The 17,708-nt window shown below is 34.9% G+C and overlaps 2 protein-coding genes across 2 annotated transcripts in view; one reads left to right on the forward strand and one right to left on the reverse strand.

Moving 5' to 3' along the window:
• Positions 1-17,708, forward strand: part of LOC136339784 (uncharacterized) — a 167,444-nt gene that overhangs the window by 121,910 nt on the left and 27,826 nt on the right. The gene's annotated exons all lie outside the window — the stretch shown is intronic.
• On the reverse strand, positions 7,296-7,912 carry LOC136339743 (uncharacterized). Its single transcript, XM_066283189.1, has one exon. It carries the CDS (start codon positions 7,841-7,843, stop codon positions 7,304-7,306), a length of 540 nt encoding a protein of 179 aa, XP_066139286.1. The 5' UTR covers positions 7,844-7,912; the 3' UTR covers positions 7,296-7,303.

Here is a 17,708-nt window from a genome sequence, read left to right on the forward strand (position 1 = left end):
ACTCAAATTGCTTAAGCTTCCCTTAATATCCTCAAGCTCCGATTAATTCCGTAGTTGTTACGAAGATAACCTCAAAAGAACCAGACCTGATATATACAGGGAGTCCCATTTAAAATCATGTTTGAAGATCACTCAAAAATGGTACGTGGTATGAAAAAAAGTTTCAAATAAAAGTTGTCCAGTAAAGAGGACATGTCATCAAGATAGTGACCTTTAGCCAAAACGTAATTTCAAGGACACTTTTTTTCAAATGGAACTCCGTATTTTTTACAGATGTAATTTGAATCTTTACATAGTGTAATCTTACAGATATAAAGATTCAAAAAATGAATATCTTTTATGTGAACAATTTTTTTATTGGACGCTTTGCTGCAGGTTAATTTTTGTCCAATTTTTGAAATAATCGAAATGACTACATTTTTTCCTCTAAAAAAATTCGTTTCGTCAAGATAAGGCACCAGTCCGCACTCTTGTCATCGCGAAGGCCAAAATCATCTGACTTAGTTTCATACTCTTCCCCCGCCAGATTTGGCCCCCTCTTACTTCTATTTCCAAATTTAAAAAAAAATGGCTCAGTGGAGAGAGGTTTACCAATAATGAAGAGGTGAAGTCCGAGTTTGTCACCTGTTTTGAAACATTCGAAGCGATTCACTGTAAACAAGGTAGAGAAGTCATAGAAAATCAGCGAGAAAAGTGTGTCAATCTCCAAGGAGACTATGTTGACAAATAATGTAATATTTTCCAATTTTTTTTCTCTAAATCTCAAATTGGGTACCTCTGAGACTATCCTCGTATACTTCATACCAAAAAATCTGTAGCGGGCGATGAACTGAAACCTCACATTTAGGCTCCTAAATCGATATAAGCTCTCCCATGTGTTATATATATATTTTAAATCTAATTTACTTTTAATCATCCCAATTTGTCATTTATTTCTGCATTGTCGTTACAAGTGTCACTGGTAAGTTATCAGTTTACTGCATATTCAAACCCCGAAAATGCAACGGTACATCCATTCAATTAACTTATCTATTCATTCGTAGATATTTGTATTTTAATTTTAGCATTTCAAACAAGACTACAGTTTTAGGTTTTCGTCAAGCGATTGGGCCCGTTTGCAATCAGCTTAAACGTCATAATGCTCATCATAATGTCGGGCATAATGCTCCCACCTTTCTGTTTCTCTGGCAAATATTTCTCATAATGCCGAATTTCATAATGTTCAAATATGGCGTCTTCCAACTTAACATGGCTACACGCTGTTTTCACGTTCGAACCTCTTCTTGTTTCTCCATGAGATCTGTCACGGATTTTTTTTTACATAGCGATCCATCTCAGTGCCATGCGTGATGAGGTGATCAACTTCTGGCTTTCACGGTCGATAAAACGCATGCTTGCCCTAGTACTATAAGCCAGATTTAGTTAAAAATACGCAAAACAAACCGACTACCGGTTGCGAAAGGGATTATTTGCATTAAGCAAGCACGAAAAACTTTTATAAAACCATTTTTCATCGTTTCCCCACACCAAACATTGACTTTTGCTCCCTTCCCGGTGTGTATAATGTCGACATTTACCGAAATAATTTATTTAGCAGGAGAATGTATAACTGTCGGTAAATATTTCCACACCAAACTCGGGCATACTTTCGTTCTGTATACTCTACAAATACCAGCGAGCTCAAAATATTCTATTCCTCACGTAGTGAGTGGAGCGCGGGTTCAGAATCGTGTACATAGTACGTTTAATCTAAAGCCAGCGGAACACTTTATTATTTGACACTCTTCTACGTCGCAGATCTACAACCCAAGACAAATATTCCAGTTAATTATGACGACATGTTTAAACAAACCCAATCATCTAGTCCAAAAATGCTTCACTGGAGATAGGTCCTCTTCAAGTAAAGGCGAGTTTGTTTAGTCCTGGTTAAGTCTTAGCCGATAGTTAAGTTTCAAACTATCAAGTTGTCACTGAGTCAAAGCAAGCCCATTAATTCTGCGGTGGCCAATTTAATCCCTAGGGCAACAAAGTTTTATAAAAAGGAAACAATGATGGCAGATATTTACGCAGTCAACAAGTTGTGTGCTCGGGCAAATAACTAAATATTGGTCCGTCACGCTCGCTGCGTTTGATCTGTTCAAATTTGAATTTAAGATTAAATTTGTTAGACCTACGACCCACCTGTCAACACTACGGCCCTCTTTGCTGATCAAATATTGTTATTTTTGCCATGCTAAGGTAGGTACTTACCGTCGTGAATTTCGGGACATCTATTTGATTGATATGAGGACAGTCGCTGAAGTAATCGACATCACAAATAAATAAGAAAAAATGTAAAATACTAAATTATTTTTCAACATACTCTCCTATGAGATTGACACACTTTCCCAGCGATGTTCTATACCCTGTTCATAGTAACAAGTTTCTAATGTTTCTAAGAAGGCATCGACCTCGAACTCCACCTCTTCATTATTGGCAAATCTTCAAGTTGGGAAATAGAAGTCTGAGGGGGACAAATCTAGCTAATTGGGTGGGCGAGGAAAAAATTCGAAACCAAGTCGATTCATTATGGCTAACGCGATGCCGGAAGTATGGACTGGTGCGTTGTCTTGATGAAACAAGACTTTCGTTTTGGCCAAATGTGGTCGCATTTTCCTAATTTCTGCACTCTAAACGCTGCAATACATTTGTATAATATTCTTCATTTATTGTTTTTCTTTTAGGGAGATGGTCAATAAAAATAATCCCAAAAAACTGAGGCTCTCACCGTTCCTGCAGATGGAACGGTTTTCACCTTCTTTGGGGCCGATTTTCCCCTTTGAGTCTCGTGTTTTAACTACTCTTTCGTCGCAAGTTTGAAATAATGAACCCATGTTTCATCCATTGTTGCGAATCGACGTAAAAACTCGGCTTCATTGCTGCAAACCATTGCTAAGCACTCCCTCCCGGCGCTGTTTTTGTAGCATTCGTGGCATCCATTCTGCACACAGCTTTCTTACATCCAATTGTTAGGTGAAAATGTGATGTATAGTACTTTTTTAAATGCCTCTCAAATCTATTAGCTAGCGCAATTTCAACCTATGGCCTTTCAGTGCAGTTTTGCGAATTTGCACCACAATATTTGTAGTGGTCAGATCTGGAGTGTCATCGGGCCGACCACTGCGTAGTTTGGCTTGGCCGCTCTTTCAACCATGTTTAAACTCTGTCACCCAATATTTTACATCTATTTATAAAGGACTAGATTGACCGCTTTGATGTTGAATGGACTAAGATCTTTCAAATGAAATGATCGATAACTCGTTTTCTCCATTTTCATGAAATCTTTAGAAGCGGTCACTAAAAATGGCTCGAAAACAAACACAAATCAATGTAGTGCCCCCCTAAACATAAGCTTTTTAAGGTTAAGTCTTTGTAATATAGGAAAATTTTTAACAAAAATATCGCCATCTACAGTAGTTGCCAAAAGTAGATAGACAAACCGAATTTTTCAATTAAATCATGCATATGTAAATTGATCTGTTTCCTGTGCATGTATGTTATTTCCCACAAAACACGTTGTAAGAAATAATAAGCAAATGTTGATGAAGTTACTTTATTGTCAATAAAAAAATAAATCTTTGGAGTTAACCTGGTTAAACGTAGATAGACGTGGTAAAACAGTTGAATTTACTTTGAATTCTTAAGATATCAGAAAATCATTAATACAATTTGCATTTGGTCTGATGTATCAGGCATTATAGTCTGCAACATGCCTCGTAACGTAAAAGTGTCCACTGATTTAAAAGGGCGAATTGTTAAAGCTTTAATGAGGGTGAGCGGCAAGTGCAAATTGCCCGCAGGTTCGATGTTAAAAAAAACTATTTGGGCTATAACATAAATGTATCAAAGAACTGGATCAATTATCCCGAAACTAAAAACTGTACGACCAAGGAAGCCAAACAAAAGAGATGTGCGGAAGATAAAGGCTATTAGTTCGAGAAATCCATTCAGGTTTTCTGAGAAAACTCGATACGAGCTGGAAGTTTTCTGAATTTCTGGTCTTCAAGGCCTGTAAGACGAAGACTAGTTCAAGAGAAATTATTTGCATATAGGCTAGCAAACAAAAAAAATTTACAGTAAAAAAAATCCGAAGGCTCGAATGGAATTTGCTAAACAACATACTCATAGGCTCAAACAGAATTGGAAACGAGTTTGCTGGAGCGACGAATCCAAGTTCAATTTGTTTAATTCCGATGGCATTCAATACGTTAGACGTCCCACTGGTCAGCGATTAAACCCTAAATATAACACACCCACGGTTAGGCATGGAGGATAATTGGTAATGATATGGGAATATTCCGGCGGTTTTGGTAATGATATGGGGATATTTCAGCGGTTTTAGTATTTACCCACTACATAAAATAAATAGACATATTTGTGTACAGGGATATACTTCAGAATGTTATGTTACCTTATGTTGAGGACAATTCACCCTTAAGATTCCACTTTCAACACGACAACTACCCCAAACATTCCTCAAAGTTAGTTAAACGATTTCTCAAAAAAGGAAAAATGTCGATTTTGAAGTGGCCTTCCCAGACGCCCCATAGAAAACCTGCGGCAAATTGCTGATCAAGAGTTGAGAGATAAAAATTGTTGAAATTGTGATGAACTGTTCACTGAAATACAAGAAAAGTAACAAAATATTGATCCAGCAATGTTAAACAAATTGACTGAATCAATGCCGCGTCGATGTCAGGCGGTCATTGACAATACTGGGTATTTTAACAAACATTATTGCCTTAGGAAAGTCTCGATTAATTTTTGGAATAAATTGAAGAAAATTGTTAAGTGTTTATTTTTAATTTTTAAATTGTCTACCTACATTCGACCAAGTGAATTCCAAAGATTTATTTTTTATTGACACTAAAGTAACTTTATCAACATTTGTTTATTTTTTCTTATAAAGTGTTTTGCGGCGAGAAACATACATGCGTAAGCGAATAGAACAATTAACATATGCATAATTTAATCGAAACATTCTATTTGTCTATTTACTTTTGCGCACTGCTGTATATGTCCATTTGGACACTTCTGGGAGCATCCTCGTACTGTCCTGTCATATCCAATAATTGAGCTTAATGCGACTTTTTGGATATCATTAAACCCTCATTGACTCGCAAAATTGAAAACGAGATTCGCCCGACAAACATGGGGACAGGAAACGCCAGGCCCTACATGCAAACAAAATTGCGAACAATAGCGTTGTAGGCCATAGAATTTCCGCCGGAACATCGTTCCTTATTCTTGTATATTCTTTTAAAGGCGACCGTGGAAATTTGAAAGTCAACAATAAAGTGATTCTCTAAATAGAATGCTCGCAAGCTCTTAAATAAGAACACGAGGGACAAACATGTCAAAATCTTAAATATTGCCTGTATTGACTTTTGCTTTTCACAATAGAACGACACGGGGCGGAAATGTATACACGCCGTCTTATAAAAATTGATAGTTGTGTAATAGATTTCGTAAGATTTATATGGGGATGTTGAATTGACCACCTCTTTACGTCTAAAATAGAAAAGAGATTATCCGGGATGATTTATGGAGGCGGGCATTTCAGCTGATCCTCCAAGTTGTTACACGTTTATAGATCTACATACGCATCAGATTATTGGTGAGCCGGTAACCTTAGGAGGTACCACCTTTATTGCTTCATGTTCGTTGTAGTTTTTAAGACAGCTCGCCAAATTTAAGTCGGTCCTCTTGTTCTCGCATGGGAGCAACCTTAATTAATCGTTCTTTTATAAGTAACATGACGTACCTAATTTAGTCTTCTAGTTGTAATATTAGTTAGAGCATAATGTTATGTTGAATTTATTTCATAAACAAAAAAAAGATAAACGTTATGGAAAAAATTTAAGAGACATTTTTGCACAAAAGTATGGACCCTTCGGAAAATGATTTTTAATTTAACGAAAACCGGTGGCGCATCATATTTTTCGTTTCCAATATTCAGAGTCATATCAATGGGGAAGCCACTGGTGAAATGAAAAACTTTATGTTCCCCTTAAGAGATGTGACCCTACACTTACTTTACGCTCCTTAATTTGAATAAAAACATTTATCGTTGCAACGGGCTTATTAGGAAAAATCTTTCGAAGAATATTTTTGTTGCCCTATATTTCAGAGAGGAAGTGAAACCGGGCCCACGTTTATATGAACTTTTTTTCTTTAATTATCTACCGATTTATTCCCAGAATTTTTGAAACACTAGTATGAAACGCCCTGTATGGTGAAACATTACCCATCCCAATTACTTTATAACCAGGCAGCAGGTACTGGATTGTTATTAAGTGTCCATCCGAAGATGTTCTGTTATTCAGGTCTATGGGCTACTGGTCGTCCTGGTACCGTAAAATATAACATGAAAAAAACTATAACGAATATTAAAATATATTGTGCCTTTTAAACTCGGAGTGAAACAACTTCGATAAAACACCCTGCTTTCTAAACATCAACTCATCATTCAAAACGAACCATCAGTGCGTTAACTATACCCCTTCATGCGTAATAAAGTGAAAATATTTTTGATTATCCAGCCACCAAATTTGAATTTCCTCATAATTGATGAAGTTGCAAACATTCAAACAAATATAATCACATAAATGTCAATAATTACCGTTCGTAAAATTTATGTTAATTATTTAGTATTCAATAATGTTGTTTGTTCATTTGCGCTAATCACTAGCGTATATTTTGTCAGCAAAATAGGCCTTTCAAATGATTGTAGCTTTCGGTCATGACTCACAATTTATGTATGTAATTAGCTTCTGGTGCTGACTGGATTATTTAAAAATTTTCAAATCTCAAAAAGAGTTGAAAAACGATATAATGACGCTTAAAGCTCTCAAAAATCATTTAGTTATCTTGGGTACATGGACATTCTATAAACAAACCAAAACAATCATTCAATGGGAGGCGAACAGGTATGAGCACAATAGATTTTAACTTCCACCCTCGGTAAATTTACTGCTGTATTGTGTCTTGGGCATTATGAATGAATAAGTGGGCGCATGGATGGGTGAAGATACCCCGTAGCTAATGCCCAGCCAAACAACTGTTTTGGGATCGTTAAAACCACCAATAAAACGGTCCAGTGCACGAGAGAACTGGGAAATTACCGTATCTACACACCTATTGTGAATGATTTTGAAAGGGGACTGAATCAGGCCTTACTGCCTTATCACGTCCTGAAGCGAAGAAAAAAAAAGATAAACACACATTGTAAAGAATTTTATATACAATGAAAAACAATATGAAGCTACCACAACCATTTTAGTTGCCGTTCAGGGCCCTTTTTAGATTTACGATGAGTCTGTATCTCAACCCCAGCTCCAGTGACGGGATTCCTGGGAATCGCTGATACAGATACCTTCTCATCTTCCTGGCTTAGCACTGGTAATTTCGAAGTCGTCTTAGTGGGATTGCTATTAGGATTAGATCCTCCCACAATAACCTTCCTTTCAGGTCTCAACTTCGTCCCTTCAGGACTGAATTGCTGGCGCGAAATTACGTCATCGGATCTAGATGAGTCCCCTTTTTCTAGTTTCAACTTTTGCATCTCGTCTTCAATACCTTTCGGCAGAAAATCGTCACTGTGCTCTTCCTTGGTATTGAAATTCTTCATCTGATTTTTTTTTGATAACGAACCATATTCAAAACTTGAAGAACTTGAATGAAGATTTCCTCGGCGGCGCAGCTTAGGTAGGTGGTGTTGACCATTGGCTGAGAATATTTGAGTTCCATCAGTATCACCTTTTTTCTGCTCTTTCAAACAAAATATATCACTTTCATTACGCATTATATCGGATTTATTTGTAAATTAACGAGTATGGTATAAGGTGAGACAAAATTGACTGGCATTAGTGTCAACGAGTCATATTTGGTTGTATAGGTAAGTTTTATCACTTAACTACGCCTGTTATGGTAGCAGTCATGCTATGCTAGGTTAGTAGCTGGTATTTCACCTTCTCAATATGGATATTATTATTGTTTGCAATACTTCTTCATTTATCAAAAGCTTCTGAAAATTGAGCGGACCGTCGAATCTAAATCACTACCAAAAATGAAGTCTTTCATCGTCAAGTTTGATTCAAAAACTGCCTTGAGAAGCAGATATTCACAGAAAGGTTCCCACAGATTTCTATCATTGAAATTCTCGAAGAAATTCCTTAGTAAGTCCTTGAAAATATGCATTTTATGGAAAATGTTTGAAGGACACGTTGACCAGTTCTTCTAGTGTATCCTGAATTTTAAAATAAATTTGAGTTTTTTCAGGCACTTCCTCTTGAAGTTTCCTCTTCGTCAAATTCAATTTTTAAAATTTCTTCAAAAACAGAAATATATAGAAAGATTGAAAATTATGTGACGAATTTATCAGGAACTTGTGACACAACGAACCATCATACTTCACGAACTGCAATTGCTAAATGAATGTCGTTAAGTTGAGGCGTTTTTTCCTCTAAATAATCCATAAATTGTCTTTTTTTCTTCTTCATTTTCAAGTTCTTTAAAATCAATATCGTTGAATAAAACCTAAGCTCTCCCGCTGATTACGGATAACCATAGCACTTTACTCCTTTAGATTCCCTTCAGTAAACATGGATTCAGTGATGCAAACAATATTTCCAGATTAAATATCATTTTTCTTCCTTTAACCTTCTACACAGCTTCAGCTTTAACAACGCCTGATTGAATTGTTCTGGATTGAAAGAATTTCTAGGATTACTTCCCAAAACGTCTTCTGTGGCATAGAAACATACCAAGTTTTAATTGTATTTTTTGAATGAAGTTCTTTTTCTCTAATTATATTCAATATTCCTAGGGAATTGTTCGTCCAGCAGCGTTTTCTTAATGAGAGCTTCGTTTTTTCCGATATTTTTTCGTAAGGTTAATTTTGCTCTATTGAAAAATCCACAAGTCTAATGATAGATCAACAGTACTCACATCATCCGCGATTTTTTGTGACACGTAATTTCTTTTTTATCATATGCCCTTGTTACCAAATAAAAGAGCGGAAAATTCTCAAAAATCCTCAATTTTCAGCCCTGCTTAAGAAAGACAGTTACTATTTGTTTACAGAGAAGTAGTGAGATGAACTATAAACGAAGAATATTTTAACAGTAAGTATTCATTTTTTGGTAAGTTTCGTTTTCGAAACTTATTCTTGTTCAAAAATTTTTAACAAACATAGCTACTTTTCGAAAACAGAGGATGTATTAGAAATTTGATCGATTAAACTTAATTCTTCTGTATCTCCCTTGACCGCAAATAATCTGTGTTCTACAAGTTTTTTACCACAGAATGAAACCAAAAATTCTCCACGAAAATTGTCAAATTTGGGTTATATCGAATATGTATATAAACGCATTATTCACGTTCGCTAGCATTTCTTATACTGTAAGTACGTATTAATAGTAGGCACTATTATGTGCTCAGAAGCTAGTACAAAACTACTCTGTTTTTATAGAGCCTCGGACAAAATTACTCTGTATTTAATTTGAAAAACAAAGACTTTTTGAAGGGCTGGATGTTTTCTAAATAACTTTTATTTGAAGTTATACTAAGAAAATTCATTATTCGGTAATGTTGTGTCGCAGTCTGAATTGAATTACGTCGACATGAACGCATATAAGAGATACTTTTCGACAGTATTCATATAAGTATGAGAATAGTTCCAGAAGTACCTGATCTACCACTTAGAGAAAAAAAATTACAAAGCATTACATTATTTCTCGACATAGAATGTTTCAGAATAGGCATCAACCTGAGACTCCACCTCTTCATTTTTGGCAAATCTCTTTCCATCGAGCTACTTTATCAAGTATGGAAATTAAAAATAATCGAAGAAGGCTAAATCTGGCGAATAAGAGGGGTGAGGAAAAGATTCGAAACCAAGTTGATTGATTTTGGCCACTGCGATAGCGGAAGTGTGAATTGATGCGTTGTCTTGATGAAAGTTGTCTTTTTTCTTTAAATGCGGTCGCTTTTCTCTAGTTTCTTCGCTCAACCACTGCAATAAATTTGTATAATATTCTCCGTTTATTACTTTTCCTTTAGAGAGATAGTTAATAAAAGTTCACTAAAAAACTGACGTCATCGCCTTTCCTGCAGATGAAACAGTTTTTCTCCTTTTTTAAAGCCGATTCTCTCCTTTGATTCCACTGTTTTAACAATTCTTTCATCTCAAGTGTTAACTGATAGACTCAGGTTTCATCCACGGTTACAAATCGATGCAAAAACTCGGGTTTATTCCTGCGAAACTTCACCAAACACTCTCTTATAACTATTTTTGTTTATTTGTTAGTAATCGTGGCACCCATTTAGCACGCAGCTTTCCCATATCGAATTTTTCAAATGAAAATACGATGTACAGCACTTTTCCAAACGCCTCTCTTCCAGTAGAGTTTTGTGGATTTTCACCACAATATCTGGAGTGTCATTGGGCTGACCACTGTGTAGTTTGTCTTGCAGTTCTCACAACCACGTTTAAACTTTATAGTTGCTAACGAGGCACCAGATTCCCTCAGAGTAGAATCCAATTCCGCTTAGATGTTGGATGGACCAACGTTCAAATGAATGAATCACGTATCGATGATATATTTTTTCTAAGTTCGCAAAATGTGTAAAAGCTTTCATTAAAAACGGATCCAAAACTAACACAAATCAATGTAACACCCTTAAACACTACACATAAGCTTTTTAAGGTTAAGTCTTTGTGATATAGGAAAATTTTTAACAAAAAATCGTCCTTTGTATTTCAGGGCGGGGACTTCTGGGTTATTCTCGTATCAATAAACAGATCTAATATCGAAATATCGCCATCTCTGACCTTGATATTATGGAAATAAAATTGGTTTCGGAAACGCAATAAAAAAGTCAACACACAAGATGAATGAGAAGAACATCCCGAGTTAACAGGGTGGGTAGGCCAGGTGTCAGGGACACAATAAGCCCCGTGAAATCGCCCCACGCCCAACGTTTAAGGGGATTTGCCCATGTGATTACGCAAGTATGAATGCCAAAACGACCGATTTTTCTGTCGCGTTTTTGTAATTGATTGTAAAGGGGAGATTAACTTTGGGACAGTTAGATCCTAATAAATTTTACTTTTATATCGATGACTTTCGGTGGCGAATTCGCCTCTCTTGGAGGTCTGCAGTGAGAAATTGTATGCTTCAATGACTGGCGGCTAATAAAAAGTTGCCAGTATTAAATTTCAGGACTTGGAGCATTCCCCAAAAGAGAAGGCTCATTAAGTTGCAACCCCAACCAGGAAATTGCCTTCGTTGTTTCGCAATATGTCAGGCAGAGCAAACAATGACGTCAGGTTCGTAAACAATCTTATTATTAGAAGCGTGTTACAGCTAGGGGGGTTTACATTAACTAGTTATACTGCGCACGATAACTGCTGCGTATTATCCTTATTATTTAGTTTTTTTGAGCAATGAAATTTTAAATAATCAAGGAAACAAAGAACCTAAGGGTTCGCCCAAGAATATTAGGGGCGTAGCTCATCGTCAGTGTTGGTAGGCAGAAATTAATTATTTCTTTCATTAGTAGAAGTTTATTAATTAAGGAAGCGCTTGAGATTCGTCTTATTGTTTGCTCAGCGTCATCTCAACCCTTTTGGCACGGATGAGAGCAACTTTAAAATGGAAACTTTTAGGAGAACGGCGAACGCCGCCATTCCGCGGCACAAAAACAAAATTAATTATGAATTCCCTCCTCCTCTTCCATCTGCTTGCCACCCCTTTTCCCGGTCAGGGATGTTTGTTTCATGGTTAGGAGGAATTTTCGGTTATTATCTTTCCCGAAGGGTATTATTCATAATTATGATGATTACGTCATCGTAATAATTATTGCCTGTCTAAATTCATAAGTAATGAAGGTTTGGAGCCAAGTAATTTAATTAAAGCATTGACAAAGCTTGACATGGATGCTATTAATTGGATGAAGCAAGAATTGTCCGAGAAGTAACGATATTTTGTATTAGCGCTTTTTGGAATATTTGTTCTCAGTTGGAAACATTTAACTATTTTATTTAAATGAAGAGGGTTGACCCGTATATGTACTTAAACAACGCCCAAAACGTTTGGTTTAAAAAGAAAGACAAATTATAAATGCAAAAGTTGCAGGGTTTACCTTAAATCGCCAGAAAAAAATACGTGAAACAACACATGAATATTGCAAAATTAAGAAAGAACACAAAGCCGGTAAGTTTATAATAGAACGCCCTGTATATTTTATAAAAATTGAATAAACCCTTATTTCGTGATTTCAAAAATATATAGCTCATTGAAATATTGTTTTGTCGTTTAAATAAAAACATAAAAAGTGAAAAGTGGATCTAACAGGTACTGACATGTAGACACGAACGAGAGCTGCGCTTGCCCTTGGGCAATATCGTTAATTTTGTAATACACGCAAATAATTTCTAACTTTTCTTTACCTGTATAACCAATTTTACGGATGGAATGAAGAAAATAGGACAGCCGAATACACAATAATTATTAATGACGTTCGGTCCATTTGTTTATTCGTACCAATTACTATTTGGAATAACAATATTATTCCGATTTTTAAATACAAACATCGCGAAAAAGGCTAAACCGTATTTCAACAAGTAACATATACATATTTTTAAAATAAACAAATGAAGGTCCATTCAATTTTTATAAAATATACAGGATGTTCCATTATAAATTTGTGGCTTTGTGGTCTTTTTCACTTAAAAAAAAAATCATCTGTTCTGTTATGTAAAATTTTTTGAGGACTTAGGATAAACCCTACCACTTTTGCATTTAAAGTTTTAATGTTTTTATATTAAAAGTAGTAGATGTTGTCTAAATACATAAACAGGATATTAGTGAATAAGTGTCCGACATTTCACAGGATGATTTTTTTAAATATTTTTCAGGTGGAAAGTTCTTATAAACATGTCTCCCAGCTGGTTTACTTTTCAAGATACGGAGTATTAAAGTTGAAAAAATAACCACATTTTCTTTGATACCTTCCGATCTCTTCCAGCTAATTTTGCGAAATTTAGCATCCGGCAGTTTCTTGAAGAAATTCAGATTTATCAATGATTTAGTTGTATTTTCTAGAAAAGGCCAGGAGAGAGAGGATTACTCAAAAACGGTACGTTGTATGGAAAAAAGTTTCAAATAAAAATTGTCCGATAAAGAGGGAGACACGTCATGACTATGACGTCCTGACTAAAAGTCATTATCTTCATGACATGTCCCCCTCTTTGCCGGACAACTTTTATTTGGAACTTTTCTTCATACAACCCACTGTCTTTGAGTAATCTTCAATCACAACTTTAAATGGGTCACTTTGTATAACGGACACTTGTTCAATCGCATCCTGTAAGGATTAAGCCTGTAAGTTGATTAACGGGGTGTTCGAAAATTAAGATAAAATATAACAAACAAAACCTTGTTCTGTGTTGTTGCATTTTGAATATTTTCACGCGAAACATTCACATAGATATTAAAATAGCCTAAAGCTCAATACAAACCATGCAAGAGATAAATTACTTGGACAAAGTTGGAACAATTTTGATTTCCATGTCCTCTCGTACGATCATTCGTAATAGACGATTTATTTCATGAAATTTTATTGTAAATAGACTATTCCAAACCTTTCAGCATATAAAATCGACATGTTAATGAGTTTTCCTCCTAACTTTTGCAGTTTTCTTGTGTCTTACAGCGAAAATAAAATTTTAAATTCCATTTTAACACAATGGGAAAAGTAACTAAATCGCGTAAGAATAGAATATGTACGATTTAGGTATATTTTTCACACATACATTTTTTTAATGTTTACGCTGTGTATATCCTGTCATTCTCTGATAATATTTTCAATAGTTCCTTCAGTATTGATTTAGAATTAACCTATACGGATCGACGTTTATACAGTTTGGCATGTCCAAATTCCCAATTATTTACAATTAATTTGGGGAAGCAAAGACTTCAATTTATTCACAGAATTTATGTGCGAAGTACATATAGAGAAAAGGCAGAATTACCTTTAAAGTTATTCATAAATTGTTGTCAGTATTCAGAAACAACCTGTACCATAGAAATTGTTATGTTATTTTAAATGTCGAAATTTCCCTTGTAATCCATTAAGTTGCCAATTTAGTTTGTAACGAGGAAAATTTCTGTTCATCTATTGTGTAAACCTATTTGATTTTTAATATCATTTTTACACACCGATTTGAAATCAACCTTAACCTTTGATATGCATTTAACAGTTTTGTTTGCCAAAATTCCTCTTGTTGCATGAAATTAAAAAAAAAAAAACAAATTAATAATTTTATTAGTCCAGAAACTGATTGACAAAATTTGATATGGAGAAAAGATTTTTCAATTTTCCAAACCGTTCTACAAGTAGGTCGGAAAAAAAAGATTTGGAAAGAAATCCTGTAATTTTTAGTGAACAGGTTGTCCAACGAATCTCACATCACCTGGTCACCACAATAACAGACCACGTGTCTTTTTGAAAATTTTCCTGAAGAAAAAAAATTCAACCATAAATATTTTTGCATTGCTTCTACAGCTCCAAATGCTCGTTACTGATTCCTTAAAACTACCAATTTAATTAAAGAATTCAAAAAGTAGTACTCATCCAAATTTAGCTGAGGGGTGGTTTGAAACATATGGCAAGTGTTTCTTTTGGACTTAACTAATTTTACTAATTCTTTAAACTCATTAAAAAAACATTGGCGCTCTTGAGTCTTCTGCAGCTTTAAAGTCGTAACTTTCTTGAATTTTATATTACTTCTTGTAATCGGGACCTTCACTAAGAACTTAACCTATAGTTTTCTTCCCTGCCGAAAACAAAAAATAAAAATGTTCAAAATATTTTTGTTGTTAAACTTATTTTAGTATGTTTTTAAAAACAAGACCTTATTTCACTATAAATCAGACTTAACGAAATTTACCGGTTGATGCACAGTGGGGCTTCCTCTAGCCATTTACTTACAAAGCACCCCCGTAGCAATTCTAAAGTGATGTGCACACAGGGATGTAAATTACACTGCAAATATCAGTGGCGGAGTTTCAAATTGTCTTCTTAAAACGGTATCTACTTTTAATTAGCTATCTATTTTAAGGAGGTCTTTGAGACTATGAAAGTTACGAATTCGGTCAATTTGGTATATCATTTTGTCACTATGCCACAGTTAACGAAGTGTTCCTTTTTGATGAACAAGGAATAACATTGGTTTGTATTATCTAATACATTGTTGTTATTTTGGGGGCAAAAATTAAATGAAAATTCAATATGAGGCCTATCCAAAAAGATCTGTTACCTTTGCAGCTTTCCTTCAGGTCACCTATGAAAAATACTTTCATTTTTTTCAGATATCTATGAAAGTACACCACACAGAATTTTACCAATTTTAACATTAGGTATGAGTAATAAATGGAAGCAGTGCCTACTGACCCTTCAAAACTGCGTTTTTGTTTAGATCATGAATTTTAATTTGTTTAATTAATTAATTAACTTATTACTTTTAATATATCAGGATTATGTAAAGATAGACACAGAGTACAAACATTCTGATTACTTGTTTCTGAGTCTATTCTTATACCGATATCCGCATGTACAAATGTATATAAATGTTTATATAAGCTTGGGCACTTAACTAGTGATGGTATGTGTCTACCTGCCTATCTAAGCCTTTTATGAACATGCTCATGCATTTTTCGAAAACTATAAAAGTATGATTTACTGTAAGTGTAAATTATGTTGTACCCACAAACCCAAAAACACCATCTAAGCCTTTTGTCTGTTCCACTATAGTTTGCGTTAAAGTTATGTTTGATCTCTATTTTTCAAAATCAACGGGGTGATATTATGCTTAGTCTCTAAATTATAACTTCTCTCTCAGTACCAGACTCACACGTTTTCAAACCAAGTATGATTTATTACCATCCTAATTCCATTCACCAATCCTTCTAGGCTAAAAATCAGGTATTTCATAATTATATGGAATTTCAGGAACATGTAGCATTTAACTTATGAATTTCTCTTCCCAGTATATGTACGAGGATACTCCCAGGATTGCCCGATTTAACACTTAAAGAAAAAAAAATTGGAAAATATTACATTATTTCTTAACACGGTTTCCTTTGGGATTGAAACTTTTCTGAGAGATGTTCCATGAGTTCTATACCCTGTTAAAGGGAAGAAGCTTCACATGTTTCAAAATAGGCTCCACCTTTTCATTATTGGCAAAACTCTTTTTCACCGAGCCATTTTTTCATATTAAGAAATAGAAAATAATCTGAGTGGGCTAAATCTGAAAAATAGGATGAGTGAGGAAAAAATTCGAAACCAAGTTGATTTATTTTGGCCATCGCGACGACGGAAGAGTGCACTGGTGCGTTATCTTGATGAAATAAGATTTTCTGTTCCGCCAAATTTGGTTCCTTTTTCCTAATTTAGTCACTCAAATGCCGCTATAAATTTATATAATATTCTCCGTTTATTGTTTTTCCTTTAGGGAGATGGTCAATAAAAATTATTCCACGTGTATCACAAAAAACTGACGCCATCACCTTTCCTGCGAATAGACTCAAAAAGGGAGAATAGGTTCTTTGGAATCTATTCTCCCCTTTGAGTCCATTGTTTTTACTGCTTTTTCATCTCATGTATACAATCATGGTCTCGTATTTCATCTATGGTTATAAATCGATACAAAAACTCGAGTTTTTTGTTGCGAAACTATGCCAAACATGGCTTTGAAACATTTTCACGGTGCAGTTTTTGTTCAATTGTTAGTAATCTCGGTACCTATCTAGTGCACACCTTTCCCATATCCAATTGTTCGAAAGTATTTTTTGGAATGCCTAACATGTCGCTAACTCGCTAAATTTCAGCCAAAGGTCTTCTAGTACAGTTTTATGGTTTTCACCATAACATCTGGGGTGTTCACACCTGGAGTATCATTGAGTCGACCACTACCGAATTCGTTTTGACAACTCATACGACCGCGTTTAAGCACTGCCACCCAATATTTTACAGTTGTTAAGGAAGAGCCAGATTCCCCCGGAGTAGAATTTAACTCTGCTTTGGCGTTGGATGAACTAAGACCTTTCAAATGAAAGCATTGATTGACATGTCGATGAACAATTTTTTTCAGATTCACAAAATCTCTAAAACCATTAACTAAAAACAACTTCAACACAGACATATCAACGTAGCACCTCAAGCTTTAGACATAAGCTTTTTAAAGTTAAGTCTTTATAATATAAGCAAATTTTTAACAAAAAAATCGACATATACAGGGTCTCAAAAACAGACGCGGCAATATTTAAGGGAGTGATTTCTCAGGTCATTTTATGAAAAAAAGTTCATATAAACAGGTCTGGAAATGCATCGTTTCCGAGATACAGGGTGTTAAACTTTTTTTTTAAACAATAGTTTTTGAAAAACAATTAAAATATTTTAGGACCGACCTTTTTTTATTCGATAGGTTATTTTAGTAATAAGGGGCTGATTTGGTCTTAACTAGATTAAAATGATTAAGACCAATGGAAAAGGGAGGGGGGTCGCTTTAACCACATTTATTGACAAAAGAAGTACGCCATTGACTTTAATTAAATTTCTATATTATTTTGAGATGAAGAAACTAAAAATGCAACTTTTTT

Source organism: Euwallacea fornicatus, chromosome 6, assembly GCF_040115645.1.
Source record: "Euwallacea fornicatus isolate EFF26 chromosome 6, ASM4011564v1, whole genome shotgun sequence".
Lineage (NCBI taxonomy): Eukaryota > Metazoa > Arthropoda > Insecta > Coleoptera > Curculionidae > Euwallacea > Euwallacea fornicatus.